The sequence below is a fragment of the Chaetomium globosum genome, genomic scaffold (genome assembly GCF_000143365.1).
Source record: "Chaetomium globosum CBS 148.51 scaffold_1 genomic scaffold, whole genome shotgun sequence".
Classification (NCBI taxonomy): Eukaryota; Fungi; Ascomycota; class Sordariomycetes; order Sordariales; family Chaetomiaceae; genus Chaetomium; species Chaetomium globosum.
The window spans coordinates 917318-933550 of record NT_165976.1 but is presented as its reverse complement, the minus strand read 5'-3'; the positions used below and the strand labels follow the sequence as shown (position 1 = coordinate 933550).

The 16233-nt window shown below is 55.6% G+C and overlaps 4 protein-coding genes and 1 non-coding gene across 5 annotated transcripts; 3 read left to right on the top strand and 2 right to left on the bottom strand.

Annotated features, from left to right (window-relative positions):
- Positions 1-793: 793 nt before the first annotated feature.
- CHGG_00306 (uncharacterized protein) lies at positions 794-4088 on the bottom strand (the record flags this gene model as incomplete). Its single annotated transcript, XM_001219526.1, has 5 exons — positions 794-2680; positions 2732-3256; positions 3344-3472; positions 3659-3832; positions 3987-4088. 5 exons carry the CDS (start codon positions 4086-4088, stop codon positions 794-796), a joined length of 2817 nt encoding a protein of 938 aa, XP_001219527.1.
- A 1146-nt stretch (positions 4089-5234) lies between these two features.
- CHGG_00305 (uncharacterized protein) lies at positions 5235-8637 on the bottom strand (the record flags this gene model as incomplete). Its single annotated transcript, XM_001219525.1, has 2 exons — positions 5235-5604; positions 5975-8637. 2 exons carry the CDS (start codon positions 8635-8637, stop codon positions 5235-5237), a joined length of 3033 nt encoding a protein of 1010 aa, XP_001219526.1.
- Positions 8638-10216: 1579 nt separating this feature from the next.
- CHGG_11151 lies at positions 10217-10308 on the top strand. The gene has a single exon. It is a non-coding gene; the product is annotated as a tRNA-Glu (tRNA).
- A 2970-nt stretch (positions 10309-13278) lies between these two features.
- CHGG_00304 (uncharacterized protein) lies at positions 13279-14603 on the top strand (the record flags this gene model as incomplete). The annotated part of the gene is made up of 4 exons (XM_001219524.1): positions 13279-13360; positions 13421-13484; positions 13546-13787; positions 13849-14603. The coding sequence occupies 4 exons, from the start codon at positions 13279-13281 to the stop codon at positions 14601-14603; spliced, it is 1143 nt and encodes a 380-aa protein (XP_001219525.1).
- Positions 14604-14991: 388 nt separating this feature from the next.
- CHGG_00303 (uncharacterized protein) lies at positions 14992-16167 on the top strand (the record flags this gene model as incomplete). Its single annotated transcript, XM_001219523.1, has 4 exons — positions 14992-15201; positions 15410-15634; positions 15688-15996; positions 16048-16167. The coding sequence occupies 4 exons, from the start codon at positions 14992-14994 to the stop codon at positions 16165-16167; spliced, it is 864 nt and encodes a 287-aa protein (XP_001219524.1).
- Between the last annotated feature and the right edge of the window lie 66 nt (positions 16168-16233).

The following is a 16233-nucleotide window of genomic DNA, read 5'->3' as shown; positions in this document are numbered from 1 at the left end:
CTTTCGAGGAGATGGATCCACGGGGTAGCGGCAAGGCCGCAACGAAGGTGCGGAGGTTTGCCTGGAGGAACGTGCGAGGAACGAGTACTTCCGAAAGGTTCCTTTTCTCCGACAAATGCCTGGAGGAACGTGCGAGGAACGAGTACTTCCGAAAGGTTCCTTTTGCCTGGAGGAACGTGCGAGGAACGAGTACTTCCGAAAGGTTCCTTTTCTCCGACAAATGCCTGGAGGAACGTGCGAGGAACGAGTACTTCCGAAAGGTTCCTTTGCCTGGAGGAACGTGCGAGGAACGAGTACTTCCGAAAGGTTCCTTTTGCCTGGAGGAACGTGCGAGGAACGAGTACTTCCGAAAGGTTCCTTTTCCGAGAAAAACCATGCTCCAAGCACGGACCAATTCCGCCCCATAAAAACCCCATAAAACGCCCCATAAAAAAAAGCCGTGCCATTTCTCCCTGTAAACTGTGAAGATTTACTGTCATTATCCTAACGATTGTGGAAGCAGCCATGTTGCTTTGCCCGGAGGAACTTGCCTCTGACGATGAGCGTCTCGAAGTTGGGCTTGGCAGTGGTGGTGCACGGACGGTCTGTTGGGGTTTGTCGGCTGTGGGGCTGGCCCCGCTTTATAAGGGCCAATGAGATGGCGTACCCCCGGCCAGGTTCGCCGACGACCACGAAAAGATGCAGATTGCAGGGCAACACGGCAACAAGTTGAGAAGGAAAATAAAAATATTAATTGAAGCAGCTTATTCCGCTGGAAAAGAGCTCCAAAACAGAGCAACGTTGGAGAGCTGTGCTACGATCTGAGCTCGGAAACCCCAGGGTCTCGCCAGAGCGCCGCGTCCTCTACGTCATCGGTTTCAGTACCCTGGCCAGATTCAGGCATGGCAGCCCATTCTTGAAACCACGACTCGTGCCTGTGGTCTTGCTCGAACCGCCGTCTGGTCTCCTCACCCCGTCGTTCCAGCTTGAGGATGGCCTCCCTCATGTCTTTGTCGAGCACATTCTTGGGCTCAATAAAGTCGCCACGCCCCGGTTTCCGAAACAGATGCAGCCCGTCCCAGCTCTGCGCCCTCGACAGCTGCACGTACAAGCTCATGAAGCTGGGTCGAGTCGCCGTACCGCTGGAGTGGACGCCTTTGAGGTTGACGAGCACATCCGAGAACTGTTTGCCTTGGCTCTTCTGATCTGTCATGGCGAAGGCCGGGGTGCAAAGAAGCCCCGTTCGGTGGGTGACCCACCTGAAACCCGGCTTGCCCCTCCATCTGCCTTCTTTGCCCCGCATTTGGCTCGGGATGGCGACCGTCTTGCTCTTGATCAGGATCGTGCCATTGGGGAGCCCGGGGATGGCGAGGCCCGCGCTGTCGTCTGACTGAAGGAGGACGGCCACCGGCGGTCCAAGATGAAGAGTCACATCGCTGGCGAGGGCGATGGTGCCGGCGGCAAGGTCGGGAAAGATGTCGACGGCCTTGAAAGGCGCCCCGTTGACCACCTTTAGCCCGACAAACTGGTTGCGAGTCACCACCACCGGCATCCCTTGAGCGTAGAAGAACAAGCCCGGGGTTGGCAGCTGGGAGTCGTCTCCGTAGCGAAGCACGCGGCACAGCTCTTCCACACTTAGTCGCTTCCCCGAATCGGTATCGTGCTTGGCCACAAAGATGGAGATGTCCTTGCCGTGGGCACGAGCCCACTGGACGACGGCCGCCATGTTCATGTCCCACCGGTCTTGGTTCAGAGGTGTGATGGCTCTCAAGCCATCTATGAAGGAGGACTCGCTCGACGGTGTATAGACGCGCTGACATAGCCGCTGGAAGTCTAGCTCGGTCTGCTCGCCATTGCGCAGGCGCCGAAGGAAACCCCGCAGCCTTGGACAGCCGGCCGCGCGGACCTGTTCGCGGAGGATGACGACGTTCGTGAACTGGAGGAACAGCTTATGCGCTGCTAGGTGCTTTGCCGAGCTGTCCGGTCTCTGTCCACCGGGGTCCCTAGGCGTTGGCAAGAGGAGGCTGGTCTGCAGGACGGGGTCGAACTGGAAGAAGTCACCAAAGAACATGACTATTGGGATCCCGCCGAACGGTCGATGCTGGTCGTCTCTGTACTGCTTCAGGCGGCTGTCCACCGCCGCGAGCGTGAGACCGCCCACCTGGCTGATCTCGTCGATAACCAGCATGATCATGTTTTTCCACCGCAGCTTCTCTTCTTCCGAGATGTTCTTTGCTGTCGCTGCCCTGCCCTCGAATGCAATATTTGCCGCCGAGTGCAGCGTCACTCCGCCGATAAGCGCGGCCGCGTTACCGCTGGCGCCCGTCAGGAGCAGCGTGTGGAGACCGTCCTTCAGCCGGAACATGTCCTTGATGGCGTGTATGACGCGAGACTTGCCGGTGCCGCCCTCGCCGCCGATGTATTGGAAATGCTGCCGACCCCCTTCTTCCTGCAGCCGTGTGCCGCGCTCGTCAAGAAACGCCGCCGGTAGCAAGACTGCCATCGACTGGAGCTTATTCAAAGTCCAGTGCCTTGTGAGCCCCAGGGCCACATCGACGTATGTTGCATAACGTCCGAGCTCGAGCCGCATCTGTCCGCCCGGGCCGACCCCTTCTGGAGATCTTTCGCGTCCGTGAACGGGCAACCGTGGGCTCCCGTGTGGCTCGCCGGCATGCGCAGAAGACGGATTCATTTGCCTGCCCTAGATCTTCCCCGTGACGCTGCTGTCCTCTTTCTTCTGGACCTTCAATACCGCGTCGATCTCCTCGCGGCTGGGCAGTCCCATGCCGCGGAAAGGCGAGTCTTGGAGGTCCTGTAACATGGTATAAAAATGGCGACCACGCTGGGCAGCATTGCTGTCGTCCTGGCTTGGGTCAACTGCCCTCGCCTCTTCGTCCAAGCGCCTCAGGGCCGAGGGCGCCGCCATATCCTTGATTTCGCTACGTCGGACCGCGGATAGGACATCCAGGAAGGCTTCGTGGTGGGCTTGCGGATTAATACTCTCCACGTCCTCACCGACGCCGTCATCGTCGCCCACTTGGTCGCCAAAGTCCAGTCCGTCCACGGCGTCCTCGGAGTCCTCTTCAAGGCCTTGCAGCTTTCGATCAGCACGGGCATCGTCCGCCGAGACGCGTAGCAGAGCGATGTTCTGGAAGTGTGAGCGGATTCGGGCGCCCAGCTGCCCCTCGAGCGATCGCCAAAGTCCTGGTATATCGTCCGCTGGCTCAGCCTGAAACCTTCCCATGGAACGAAGAGGGCAAGGTGCAGGACTGCGTTTCTGTATGTGACTTGTAAGCAGTTTTCTTTTACGCCAAGAGGACCCTGATACCTACCTCTACAAATTTCTCGTCCTGCTCAAACTTACCTTCCAAGGCGTAGGCGTTAATAGATAGGAGACAGACGAAACCCACTCCGTACAGGTGGCGCTGACACTGCCCAGTGATGGCGGCTTGACTCCGTACGCCCCATTATTTTGCGCTGGAGCAGGACCTGGCTGCTAACACTTCCAAGTGTCATCCCCCGCCAGCTCGGTGGTCCCGACCAGACAGCTCCTTGGCCAAGCACTTCAGCACATGTGTCCTTTGCCGGCCCCGTCGAGCTAGATACCTTTCATATCAAGCAAGGAGTCTGGCCGGAGCCGCTGGTCAAGACTTCGGTGTTCGCCAAACTCGGGTCTTACTTGCAGCCAGAGAACGACCGCCCTCCTCGCAAAGGCATACACATATGCCACGTCCTCGTTCTCTTCCCCGTCGACCAGCAACCCTGGAAGTCTCTGGCCGGGTGGATGCGGACCGCCGCAAACCCCTTTCCCAAGGGATCGTGGATCGCGTGCAGTGGTCGACTCCTGGGGGTCCTAGACCGCGACCTGATCCAAGGCCCTCGGAAAGTCGATCCCACTTTTCGAATTCTGGTGATTCTCGCCGACAATTGGGAACTCATTCGGCAGAATTCCCCGTCAACCAACAATACACCGACGCCGAAATCATCGGACCCTGTCGGCAACTTACCAACGACACCACGATCGGCTGGCCCCGGAGCAGTCGCAAGCAGAAACCCGTTCTCTTCACTAGGCCGTGCTCAAAATCCCACTTCCTCGCCTCAGAATCCATCTTCCTCGCCGGTTGCCCCAGAAACCGCAGAACGCGAAGCGACCGAACCACCATCCAGCCCTGGAGCACAGCTAGACTCGATCACGGCTGATCCCGATCAGATGCCCACAGGTTCATCTTCAGGTATATATCACCGCCTTCCACAGTCACGGCTCACCTAACTATTGATCTACATGGCGACGACTCGAACGATGCTTCGGACACAGAAGAATTATTGGACGCTCAACCCGTTTCGAGCAGCAGGACCCCGACAAAGAAAAGAAAGGAACCAAGCTCTCCGGAACCGGCCAGAAGCAAGAGATCCACAGCGGGAAGAAGGCGCGGCTGTATGACTAGCTTTTGAGGTTGACCAAAGAACTGCTTTTGCTTGCTTTCCCAACATTCGTCAACCGTCCTAAAACTGATCGACCAACCATATTCTGATGCCGCTATGGCTTACCTGCGCCGGCCCGTTCCTCCAGGCTTCCTTTGGCGGGCCCGCGCGCAGCGGGCACGGTCACTCTTGTTCATCCAGCTTAGGCATGGTTTTTCCTACCGAGTTAATTGCTGAGGGACCGCATGTACTTAGTACCTAGCGTGATAAGAGAAATAATAATAATAAATAATTTCTCCCAGTTATCAGTTTTGCATAGTAATTTCCAAAAGTTTGAGCGCAATATTGTCCTCCGGACAGGATTATGGTCTACAAACGGACATACCCCGACAGGTATGAAAAAGAGAAGGTATCGCCGTACCGTAGGAAAGGTCCTCCCGTACCGTAGACCCACACGTTCTCCCATACATAACCCTAACCCCGGCCAATTTCCGCCAGAAAAGGTACATCGCGCAGGCAACCCACATTAATTCTGCCGCGATGACGTCATTTTCCCAAGTTTCTTCAACAATCACTCACAACACCAAATCTTCGAACCAATTGCGCACCACCGCCGGGAATTGCAGCGATCCAGCAGCTACTACTCTAGAATCGCGTGAGTAAACGCTTTCGAACGCCGTAGATCTCCGCCGAAACTGACGATTTGCGCAGGAACCATGGCGCCGTACGAAGATGACCTCGAGCACTTCGACGACCTGGCCGCGCAACACCGAGGTCTTTGCCCCTGATCCATCGGCGCCTCGATCTACTGCTCCGCTGGCTACGCAGCTCCCTCAGCAGTCAACGCAGCGCCAGTCCGGCCTAGCGCCCTCGATCCGAAGAGAACCATCACAGTAGGAGCGTGTGAATTTCGACAACGACGATAGGGAGCCTTCAGCAACCCCCTCCCAGCGAAGCACCATCGTGGTGGCCACTGGAAGTACTCGAGGCCGTCGTGTCAGGGGTAAAGGCTCTAGAGGAGGCAGGGGTGGCAGCAGAGCTAGCAGTACTGCTGGAGCACCATCCTTAACGCCTCCCAGCGCTTCCGCTGTGGCCCAGCGCGCACCACGGCGCGGAACGGCGCGCGCAAGGGCATCAACACCAGGATCACGGCGCGGGGGCATCACGAAGACCACCAGAGGTAGCCGTGCCACCAGGGCTCGCCTGGCAAGTGCCTTAGAGGCTCAGGGCTTAGACCACAGCACGCACGAGGCTCAGGGAGTCGATCAGGAGGCAGATTAGATAGCTTCAGCCAATCAGAGCATGGCATACAGGTTCGGTATCGACCCGATTCAATTGCTCGAGCGAATATACTGCAAAATTGATCGATTCCAGTGGTTTGGAACGGTTCAGGGCACCTTGTTCAATTGACCGTTGCGACCGGAGCCCGACCAGATGAAATCCGGTCTCACCGCCTTCCTGTTCCAGACTAGCGCGGGAAAAAGTGGAGATTACCCTTTGTACCACGGTACGGGGAGACCTTTTCAACGGTACGGCGATACCTTCTCATGAAAAAAACCTTCCACGTCATTACAATCTTATGCTCGTCCTGGCAACGTTTTTGCCCACAACCACAACTTCCCCCGCATGGTTGCTTGCGCCTGAAATTTCCGCCTTTAGGGTGATACTCTCTCCCGGCCACAGCGTGACATAATTGTCCTCCCACGTCACCGGCAGCACATCATCCCCGTGCTTATCCACCAAGTTCAGACTCACGAAAAACGCCGGGACGTCGGACTTGTTCTCCAGTGTGATGTATACATGATGACCGGTCCGGACCCCGTGAGCATGGACCGCTGCCGGCTGGAGATCATCCAACCCAGTGTAGTCGGAGTGGTTGCTGACAGGGGTGTAGTACCAGTCCGAGCCCGCCCAGTCCAAGACGTCTGGCTCTTTCGCAACCCAATACACGTTCCGGCTGAGCACATTCCCCTTCGCGGGGCCATCGTGAAGGACCAACCGCAGAAACACCACGTCCGTAACGTTCCCCAGCGCTTCTGCGAGAGACACGATGTTCTTGCTGGTATTAGGGGTCGTCGCCATCACCACCGAATCCTTGTGCACAACCTTCCCCTTCAGGTCCAGAACCTCGATTTCCACCTTCCTTTCCCCATGCTTGTCCAACGACCGGTTCACCAGCCAGACCGCTTTTTTGACGTAGTCGAACGCGGCATTCTCCATCCTCAAGCCCACCTTGGCCCCAAAATAGCTCCCCGCCGGCCGCATGTAGTAGTCCCAGAGGTTCCAGTGCAAGCTCGGCCAGGCGTTGTTGAGCATCCAGTAGATCAGCCCGGTGGCAGGGTGGTCGGCGCTCCACATGGCCGTGTACGCCTCCATCTGTGCCCGCGTAGCCTCATAATCCATTAGCTGCGCCTTCATAAGATAGTCGTCCAGACTCATCGGTGCCCCCCACCGGTTCCACAGCCCCGTGTTGTAAATCTCCCTCGTCTCAAACTGCGACGTCTCCCTCGACATGTGATACAAACTCTTATTCGGACTCTTCCACAAATCCTCCATCTCGGCCTCCCCCAGAAACTTCCTCAGCGACCCCAACTCCGGCGTGCCCACACCCGCCCCCAACTCGGACCCAAACCCAAACGCCGCCCCAAACCGCTCCTCCGCCGGCTCCGTATCCCACCAATACCCCGGCGGCACCCAATCATACGGCCCCGCCATCTTCAGCCCACTCGGACCCGTCTGCTGAGAAAACCCCCTCTTCGACGCGGACCCCAACACAGGCAGCTGCCAACCCACCTCCTCCAACGCGGTCAAATACCCCTCCGTAGCCCTCTCATCCGGCCAAAAGTCGCTCCCAATCACAAACCCCAGCACGCTCGGATGCGCCTGCATCATGGCGCCCTCATGGCGCATGCCGCTCTTTGCCACCGCGTAGTCCTCCGCATCCCACACGGGCACCGGACTGACGGCCAGGTCGGGGTTGTAGCTCCAGGCCTCCCACTTGTCGCAGCACTCCCAGCCGGCGAGCAGCATGATGCCGGCGCGGTCGGCGGCGGCGTAGAGCGCCGGGTGCTCGTCTTTGCCTTCGAGGCGGATGGTGTTGAGGCCGAGGTCGAGCGCGTAGTGCAGCTCGGACTCCCATTTAGCGGGGGAGAAGCGCAGGAAGAGGTTGGGAGCGTAGCCGGCGCCGAGGACTTGGAAGGGGCGGAAGTTGATGTGGAAGGTGGTGTCGTTGTGGGCGTTGAGGGTGGTGGTGACGGTGCGCAGGCCGAAGGTGGTGGTGGCGTGGTCGGTGGGGTGGGTGGTGTGGGCGAGGGTGGTGGTCAGGGTGGCGGTGTAGAGGGGTTGGGCGCCCCATTGGCGCGGCCACCAGATTTTGGGGTTGGGGATGGTTGTGGAGAGGACGAGTTCCGTGTTGGAGAGGGGGGCGAGGGTAACGGTTTTGCTGATGGTGATGGAGTGTCCTCCGGAGTCTGAGGTGATGTGGGCCACGGCTGTGATGGTGACGGTGGTATTTTCGAGATTGTGGGCTTGTGTTTTGAGGGTGATATTGGCTGGCTCATCCCCAAGCGTAGGGCCTAATTGTGTGACAACCCGCAGCGGCTCAAGCATAACCGCTCCGGTTTGTTTAATCTCAACGTCTCGCCAGATACCGGTGCCGTTGTCTGCTGGCCAGGGATTCCAGTCGACCCACCCGAGGGCAAGGTCGTGATAGTAGTCGGTTGGGTGCACCTGGATCGCAAGCGCGTTGTGGGAGTGAACGACCCCGGTGATGTCGTAGTTGTTCCCTACGTATGAGCCTACTTGCTCCGATGAGGATGCGACCTCTTTGCCATTGAGAAAAATGTCAGCGCGGGAGGATATGCCGTGGGTCTGCAAAAAGAAGTGCTGGCCAGGCTCAGGCTTGAGTGGGAACTCATGGCGGTAAATCCATGGAACCGAGAACTGTTTCTCATCGACAGTGCGCAGGTTTTCCGAGTAAAACAATTCTTCTTGATCGTATACCCCGGCTTCAATCAGGCAGCCCATAAGGGTGCATTTGGAGTTGTCGACGTGATGCCATGAGGTGGTGTCCACGCCAGTTTGTGAAAGGGCCTCAAGGTTGGTTCCCGTTTTAGCGGAAGACTGCAAATGCCATGACGGAATGGTGGCCGTTGTACCTGGCAAAGATACGAGAGCTCCAACGCTTGTTTGGGCTTGGGCGAAAAAAGCGGCAACGGCCGCCCATTTTGCATGCATCTTGTCGGTCCCCGATTTGTTGTTGAACACGCGGGGTGTAGGTAGAGGTGAGACTTTCCGCCCCAGAAGCGGCGGGAAGATCGCAGCTATAAATTTTTGCAGGCACGACCACCCGGCCCCTGATATAAGTACTACCTAATAGAACGGCAACCTGCTTGCCATGGTGATTGTCGGAACCTTGTTTGTTGACTCATTATTCCCCGCGGGCCAAGTCCTCCCCGCACTCCGAGCCAACGTTACACACATATTGATGTCTCACGCCGCGGCAACTCACCTCAAATGGATATTTAACGGTCCATAACTTGCCGCTTTTGGCCATGATTTCTTCCAAGACCCGACCGATGCAAGCGGGGCGGACCGGGACGGATAGAGAAGGCGACAGGTGATTTTCGAAAGAGTAACATAACCACTTTATATGTAGGACCTTGGCGCCGTCGTGAAGACACAAGCAGTGCACTAGATTAATTACATGGCGACGCAATTGGCTACTTGGCAGCAGGATTACTTGGTAGAAGCCGACCTCACACGGAATTGCTTGGGTTTTACCCCTTTTCCGCGCTTTTATGCCAAGCAGACGAGGAAACCATCAATTGGCGTTGGCAGTGGAACAGTGTTTATCAAGTCCAATTGGCATTTGGAACTATCTATTAGCATTCAGTGTCACTATAGTCGCAGGGCCTAATACCATAGCTTGCACGTCTCTTACCCCCGGAAAAAGTGCCTACCTTAGGTCATGCAACGATAGACGTCTTTCAGGATCGAGTGCAACTTCAAGGCGATGAGCAAACCACTTTCAGAGTTCACTACAGGTTCAAGACACCTATATGCTTGGCTAGACTCTTGAACGTACGAGTTATGTGGCAGCAGCACAATATCAATTGTACGGGTAGGCAGCCATCAAGATTCCGAAGATGTGCACCCTTACCAGGGTCAAACAATGATAATAACAGCGGCGTGGGCATAACGAGAGACTACCGGGATTTTTTTCAGTAGTCACCATTGGCTTTATAGATTTAGAATGTGGTCGGGGGACTTTGGGGGGTGATAATAATGCCAATGGTCCTCACATAGTGGTAAGGGGGACACATTCTAGTTCATAGGGCTGAAACGATCATACGCGCCCAGGTAACAACTTGGTGTTATAAACTGTTTCTGGTATTAGATAGGTGCAATAGATGGTCCTAGTCTAGGATCATGAATACATTGTTGTCACATGGACGTCACCTTGATATCTAGGCAGTCCGCTCTACATTTAGTTATGAGGTTCATGAAATGAATATTAGAGCCAACATAGCAAATACTGCCTAACCCAGGCACAGGCACAGTCACAGTCAAACCACAACACACAGGAGCAGAAATTGGCTCCAATTGGCCTCGGGGGCTTCTCGGCGCACCCGAGTCAGTCAACAAACTCGAAAGACAGCTCAGTGGTGGATCTCGCTTCCATCTCGCGTCTCGCTCCACGACAGGGGCACAACCCTCACGGCCCACACCCGCTCCACAGACACACACGCTCACTCGCACATAATGCAGGCTCCCGCTCGCTGTTGCAACAACATCGGAACCACATCTGATTCAATCGGGTATGGTGTAGCGGTAACATCGTTGACTCTCACTTCTCAGGAGTGACTGCTCTCTCAACAGCCCCGGGTTCGACTCCCGGTATCCGAGTCACTTTTTGCCGTCGTGTCCTCCATCAAAAGGCATGCCTGCATGTTTTCTGCCTCTAACTTTTCGCGGTGGTGCCGAAAGATTCATGGCTGCGATAGAACCCGGTATGTGAGTAAGGTGTTTAATGGCCTTTGTGAAGAGAGATATGTGACAAGAGAGGATAATATTACTACCCTTTCTCGGGACCGCCCAGCTCCGGCGACATGTCATGAGCAGATCTTCTTCCTTCGCAGCCACATTTCCGTTCGACGATATATTTTCCATTTTCGGCGTGTCATTTCCGCCTGAGGGTGTCATTGCCTAGCTGCAGAGGTTGACCTTCAACTTGGATGCCGCAAGCTTGATACTATTGCAGAAAAGTGCATATGATTTTCACCGGTATTTCTCGTTCCAGACTTGTAGAGGAAGACCTCTGTGAAGTTGTAGCTGCTGCGTTTTGGGTAGACGCGGTAACCTGTGGTTGGTGGCTATCTTCACGTTGGAGCTGTGGCTCTTCAGCGATCTTGGTACGTGACGAGTTGTGAAAGGTTGGTTGGTATTCTGGTTGCGAGTCTTGATGTCAAGAGAGGGGGCGTAGTCCGAAGCATCTGCCATTTCCGTTGGATTCTTGTATCATGGTGTAAGGGGCTGAGTTATGAGTAACCTGAGCTGCCTGAGGATCACAGCGAGCCTGTGTTGATTATAATGTCGTCCTTTGAACACTTGGTGTTCTGCCTCCATTTTTCCATACAAACCGTGAAAGAAAAGAACGAGCGTTAGCGGACAAGGGACCTTGTTTCAACCGCCCGACAGCCGAACTATCCGTTGCACGTCATAATTATTGCGCCATTTTCTGGTTTTGGGATCGGTGGAGTGCGTTCGGGGTGACGGGTGCGTCGTTGGGGAGGGGGCTGTTGGATCTAAATCTCGAGGTCGACTTTCAGTGGCTTCCTTTCGTCAATATATTCAATGATAATGGTCAAGGCAAGTTACGGACCTTGATGCGGGAGGAGGGGGGGTATTTGTTCCTCAAGACCTTGCACTGGGTATAGATTTCGGTACAAAATTCTACCAGCAGGCAGGGCTGTTGGAGAGTGCCGCCTTCAATGAGAATGGATTGAGCAAGCCTTGGGGATGTGTCTGTATGGTGGTATGTATGTACCTTCTTGTAATAATCTGTTACTCGGTACAGTTCCATCACCAAGCTTTTGCTGCGGCCGTAATGGTCTGAACTCGCCTTGGCAACGACGCCCTTAGCCAAGGGGATTGCCCATAACCCGCCGGACCTGGCCTTTCCTGTCTCTCAGGAATACACCCGACCCTGCATTTATGTCCGATCAACCATCAAGCATCTTGAAAACAGCACCCGGTGTTGAGACGCCTGCACTGAGGTCCGAATGCCTAACTCACTTGTTAGTTATTATTATTATTTATACTCCGCTATGCCCTAGGGCGTGCCGGACCCTCAGCTATTTAGTGTACAGGAAAACCGTGCTCACGTGTTAGTTGAGCGAAGATCTCCGCCGCCCAAGGTATTGCGGTGAATGTAGACATAGATTCGAATGTGAAGAAATGCTTCTGTGTAGTAGACCACGTAGTCGAAGCCTATGTAACAGATCTACAACGGTTTTTCGAAACCCGGTTCCCAAGCGATGGTTAATTCTAAGCCACCTATCGCAGCTTTCCAACGGTTAGGTTCCTGACTCGGGTTACATTACTGTTAACCCTACCAAGAAAGAGGTTGTTGGTGCCGTAGCAGCTTTCGGCGCTTCAGTACGAGCCGCCTATTCGCGGGTCTTTTTGTCGCCGGAATGCTTTCGGGTTACGGAACTTCTAGCTATGCTCCACGGGTTTGGGCTTGCCAGCGACGCCGTTCCAGCGAGTGAAGAAAGGTCGCTTGGAGGAGATCTGAGAGCTGTGGATTAGCCGCGCCAATCGGCTCGGTACTACTCCCTTGTGTTCCCATTTTGGGTGGCATTGGCCTCTCGCTTATGGGGGTAACTGTCACCTTCGGAGGCTTGGTCTGGGACCTCGCTAAATGTCCCCGCCACCTTCGTAGTTCCAAGCTGGGACATGTGATCGCAGTATCTTTCTCATATAAGCGCTTCCCGTGCACGTTTGTAGATGTCGCAGGCAGAGTCCTCGGCATCGGCGGTGACCGATGTCAAGAGGCTTCCGGGTGTTTTAGTCGATGATTTTTATTTGCCGCCGTCTACTAGAGTCTAGATCAAGTCAGCCGGACCAGGGTTCCTCCCCTCCATACTGTGAGACTTAGGTAGGTAGGTAGCAGCGGGTAGGTATTGAGTACGCTTTTGAGAAGGCCATGTGGCTGCTCCCTGTGAGAACTTGGTGCCATCCCGCATGGACAAGAACAGAGGGTTCACTCTGTTGATTAAAGCATTTGGGATCACAAGCTAACAGCTAACAAACCTTCGATCCGTTGAGGTTGATATTGAAATGCATGCACTCCACACCGCGAGGGTGTTCCCCGGAAACCAAGACGGCAAGGTAGCCGATTAACCAATCACACTATTTCGGGACTTGACGCGCTGAGGAGCTGACGGAGCTGAGCTTCAAAACCCGCCCCAGCATGGACAAAAGGGGTAATCAGGAGCACAATGCCGCATGTTTCTCCGTACTTCTGCCCCAAGCGTCGGCGACGGGAAATAACTCTCCACCACGTATCATGCGAAACGCGCCGTCGCGCCAAGGCTCTAACTTGTTGTAGTCTGATATCGACGGAAGCCAAGTCCGTGGGCTGTCCTGGTCGGTGGGCCCGTTACAGTGTGCCCGATTTGTGATAGGCGCGGCTACGCCGAGGTTGTTGATATCGTCGAAAAGGGGAAGCCCACAGCCTACTTCTCGATTGGTATTCGGAAGGCACTCCGTGAAACAAAGCTTATAAGAGACAAGGCGTCTCTCGCCCATTGGCAATGTTGTGTTGTCTTGTCCACCACGCCTAAGCCTGCTTGAAGATCAACAACAGTCATCATGCACTACACCAGCACCTTCTCGTTCCTTCTCGCGGTCGCCCCGGCGGCCGTGTTTGCCCAGTCCGCTCTCTGGGGACAGTGTATGTGAGAGCCTGGTATGTCTAAGGTTGAACTGTTTACTGATTATTTTGTTACCATAGGCGGCGGCCAAGGCTGGTCGGGTGCCACGTCCTGCGTGTCTGGCGCGACCTGCGAGAAGGTCAAGTGAGTGAAATGTCTCTTGTTTAGGTAATTTGTACCCGGTGTTGCTAACAAATATTCCCAGTGACTGGTACTCGCAGTGTGTGCCCGGAACTGGCGGTGGTGGCAACACCGGCGGCGGCGGCAACAACGGCGGCGGCTCCGCTGCCGGTGGTCTACACGACAAGTTCAAGGCTAAGGGGAAGCTCTACTTCGGAACCGAGATCGACCACTACCACCTCAGCAACAGCGCCTTGACCACCATTGTCAAGAACAGCTTCGGTCAGGTCACCTGCGAGAACAGCATGAAGTGGGATGCCATTGAGCGTGAGTTTCTAGTTCTACCCTCGGAGAGAAGAATTCAAAGACACTAACGGAAATGATATAGCGAGCCGCGGTTCATTCAACTTCGGCAATGCTGACAAGGTTGTCGACTTTGCCACGGCCAACGGCAAGCTTATCCGTGGACACACCCTTCTCTGGCACTCTCAGCTGCCGCAGTGGGTGCAGAACATCAACGACCGCAACACCTTGACCCAGGTGATCCAGAACCACGTCACCACCATGGTCACCCGCTACAAGGGCAAGATCGTCCAGTGGGATGTCGTCAACGAGATCTTTGCTGAGGACGGCTCGCTCCGTGACAGCGTCTTCAGCCGTGTCCTCGGCGAGGACTTCGTCGGCATTGCTTTCCGCGCTGCCCGTGCTGCCGACCCGGCCGCCAAGCTCTACATCAACGACTACAACCTTGATATTGCCAACTACGCCAAGGTCACCCGCGGCATGGTCGAGAAGGTCAACAAGTGGCTGTCCCAGGGCGTCCCCATCGACGGCATTGGCTCCCAGGCCCACTTGGCCGCTCCCGGTGGCTGGAACTCTGCCTCTGGCGTCCCTGCCGCCCTGAAGGCTCTCGCTGCTTCCAACGTCAAGGAGATTTCCATCACTGAGCTCGACATCTCTGGTGCCGCTGCCAACGACTACCTCACCGTCATGAACGCCTGCCTCAGCATCTCCAAGTGTGTCGGTATCACCGTCTGGGGCGTCTCGGACAAGGACAGCTGGAGGGCGAACGACAACCCGCTCCTGTTCGACCGCAACTACCAGCCCAAGGCTGCGTACAACGCTCTGGTCAACGCTCTGTAAAGGATGATGACTTGTGTACTATTTTAGAATAGTTGCTTAATTAATTGTCCTACTTTCGGGCTCATGAATACTTCCCAGCCTCTCAGTAATTGTGCATATGTCAGTTTCTTTAGCGACAGTTGATGTAACCCTTCGATTGGTACATTCACATGTGATCGACCCGGATTTTGGCTACCCCTGAGCGGGCGGCCAGGCTCTATCCATGACGTCAGAAACACAAAAAAAAGTCCGGCAATTGGCACATGAATCATACAGAGGACGGACATGTCCAAGCTAACCCAAACCCAACGATCATCAAACACCCCAGCGCAAAACATCTCCCAACACCAGCCTCAACTCCATCACCATCACCACCACATCCACCCCCAACCAACCAACCATCGCAACAATGCCCGACCCCCACAGCAACCCCAACCCCAACCTAGCCCTCCCCTTCGCCCACACCGCGCCCAACTGCCCCGCCACCGCCGAGCGCCAGCAGGCCGCCCTGGCCGACGCCTTCATTGCCAAGCCGGCCATTGCGCGTGCGAATCTTGCGGTGTCGGCTGATGTCCCGGAGGGGAGTGCCGTGTCGGGGAGGGGGGCGTTGGGGCATTTTGTAGGTTTTTGTCCTCCCTTTTTTTCGTTGGTTTCTTTTGTTTCTTGGCCTGTGGCGGTGGTTGTTTCCCGTCTTCTGCCTGGTGTGGAGGTGTCTTGTTCCTGCTGGGGACGGGGTCGGAGATGGGAATGGGGATGAGGTGGGGTGCCGGTTGGGGATTGGGGTTTGTAGCGGGGTGGATACGTGGCTGACATCATTGACAACACAGACCGTGCTGCAGCAGCATGTGCTGTTCTGGGACCGGGACGGCGACGGCCAGATCTATCCGTGGGACACGTACGTGGGGTTCCGGGACCTGGGGTTCAGCGTGCTGTTCTCGCTGCTGGCGGTGGTGATTATCAACCTCAACTTTTCGTACCCTACGCGGCTGGCCGTGTCGTGGTGGCCGGACCCGTGGTTCCGTGTGTATGTGGGCTCGATTCACAAGGCGAAGGTGAGGGCACTAAGATTCTTTGTCGTCTTGAGGTTTGCGACTAACGACAACAGCATGGCTCCGACTCGGGCACCTACGATAAGGAGGGGAGGTTCGTGCCCCAGATGTTTGAGGATGTGTTCGCTAAGTGGGACGTCCATGGGTCGGGGTCGCTATCGGCCGGCGAGCTATGGCACATGATCAAGGGAAACCGGCTGGCGGCCGATCCGTTTGGGGTATGTCCTCCGACCGACGCTTGTTGTGCTGACGATGGTACTAAGCGGGCGCAGTGGGGAGCGGCTATTTTTGAGTTCGGCACCACCTGGCTGCTGGTGCAGAAAGATGGGCGTGTTTCAAAGGAGGATCTTCGGCAGACGTATGATGTAAGTGACCTACCTTTTGTTGTGCCTGAACGTAGGCTTACAGCGTATCAGGGAACCATCTTCTGGAGAATCAAAGAGGCTAGGGAGAAGGGTAAGAGATGGAACAAGGGCTTCGGCTTTCGCGACCTTGTGCAGCTTGGCCAGCGCGAGTTTAAGGCTCGTGTTGCGTAAATTGAAGAATAAGGGGTAGTGTTTCAAACAGGCGATTTGAACACAGGTGGCATTGTCCGCCGAGGA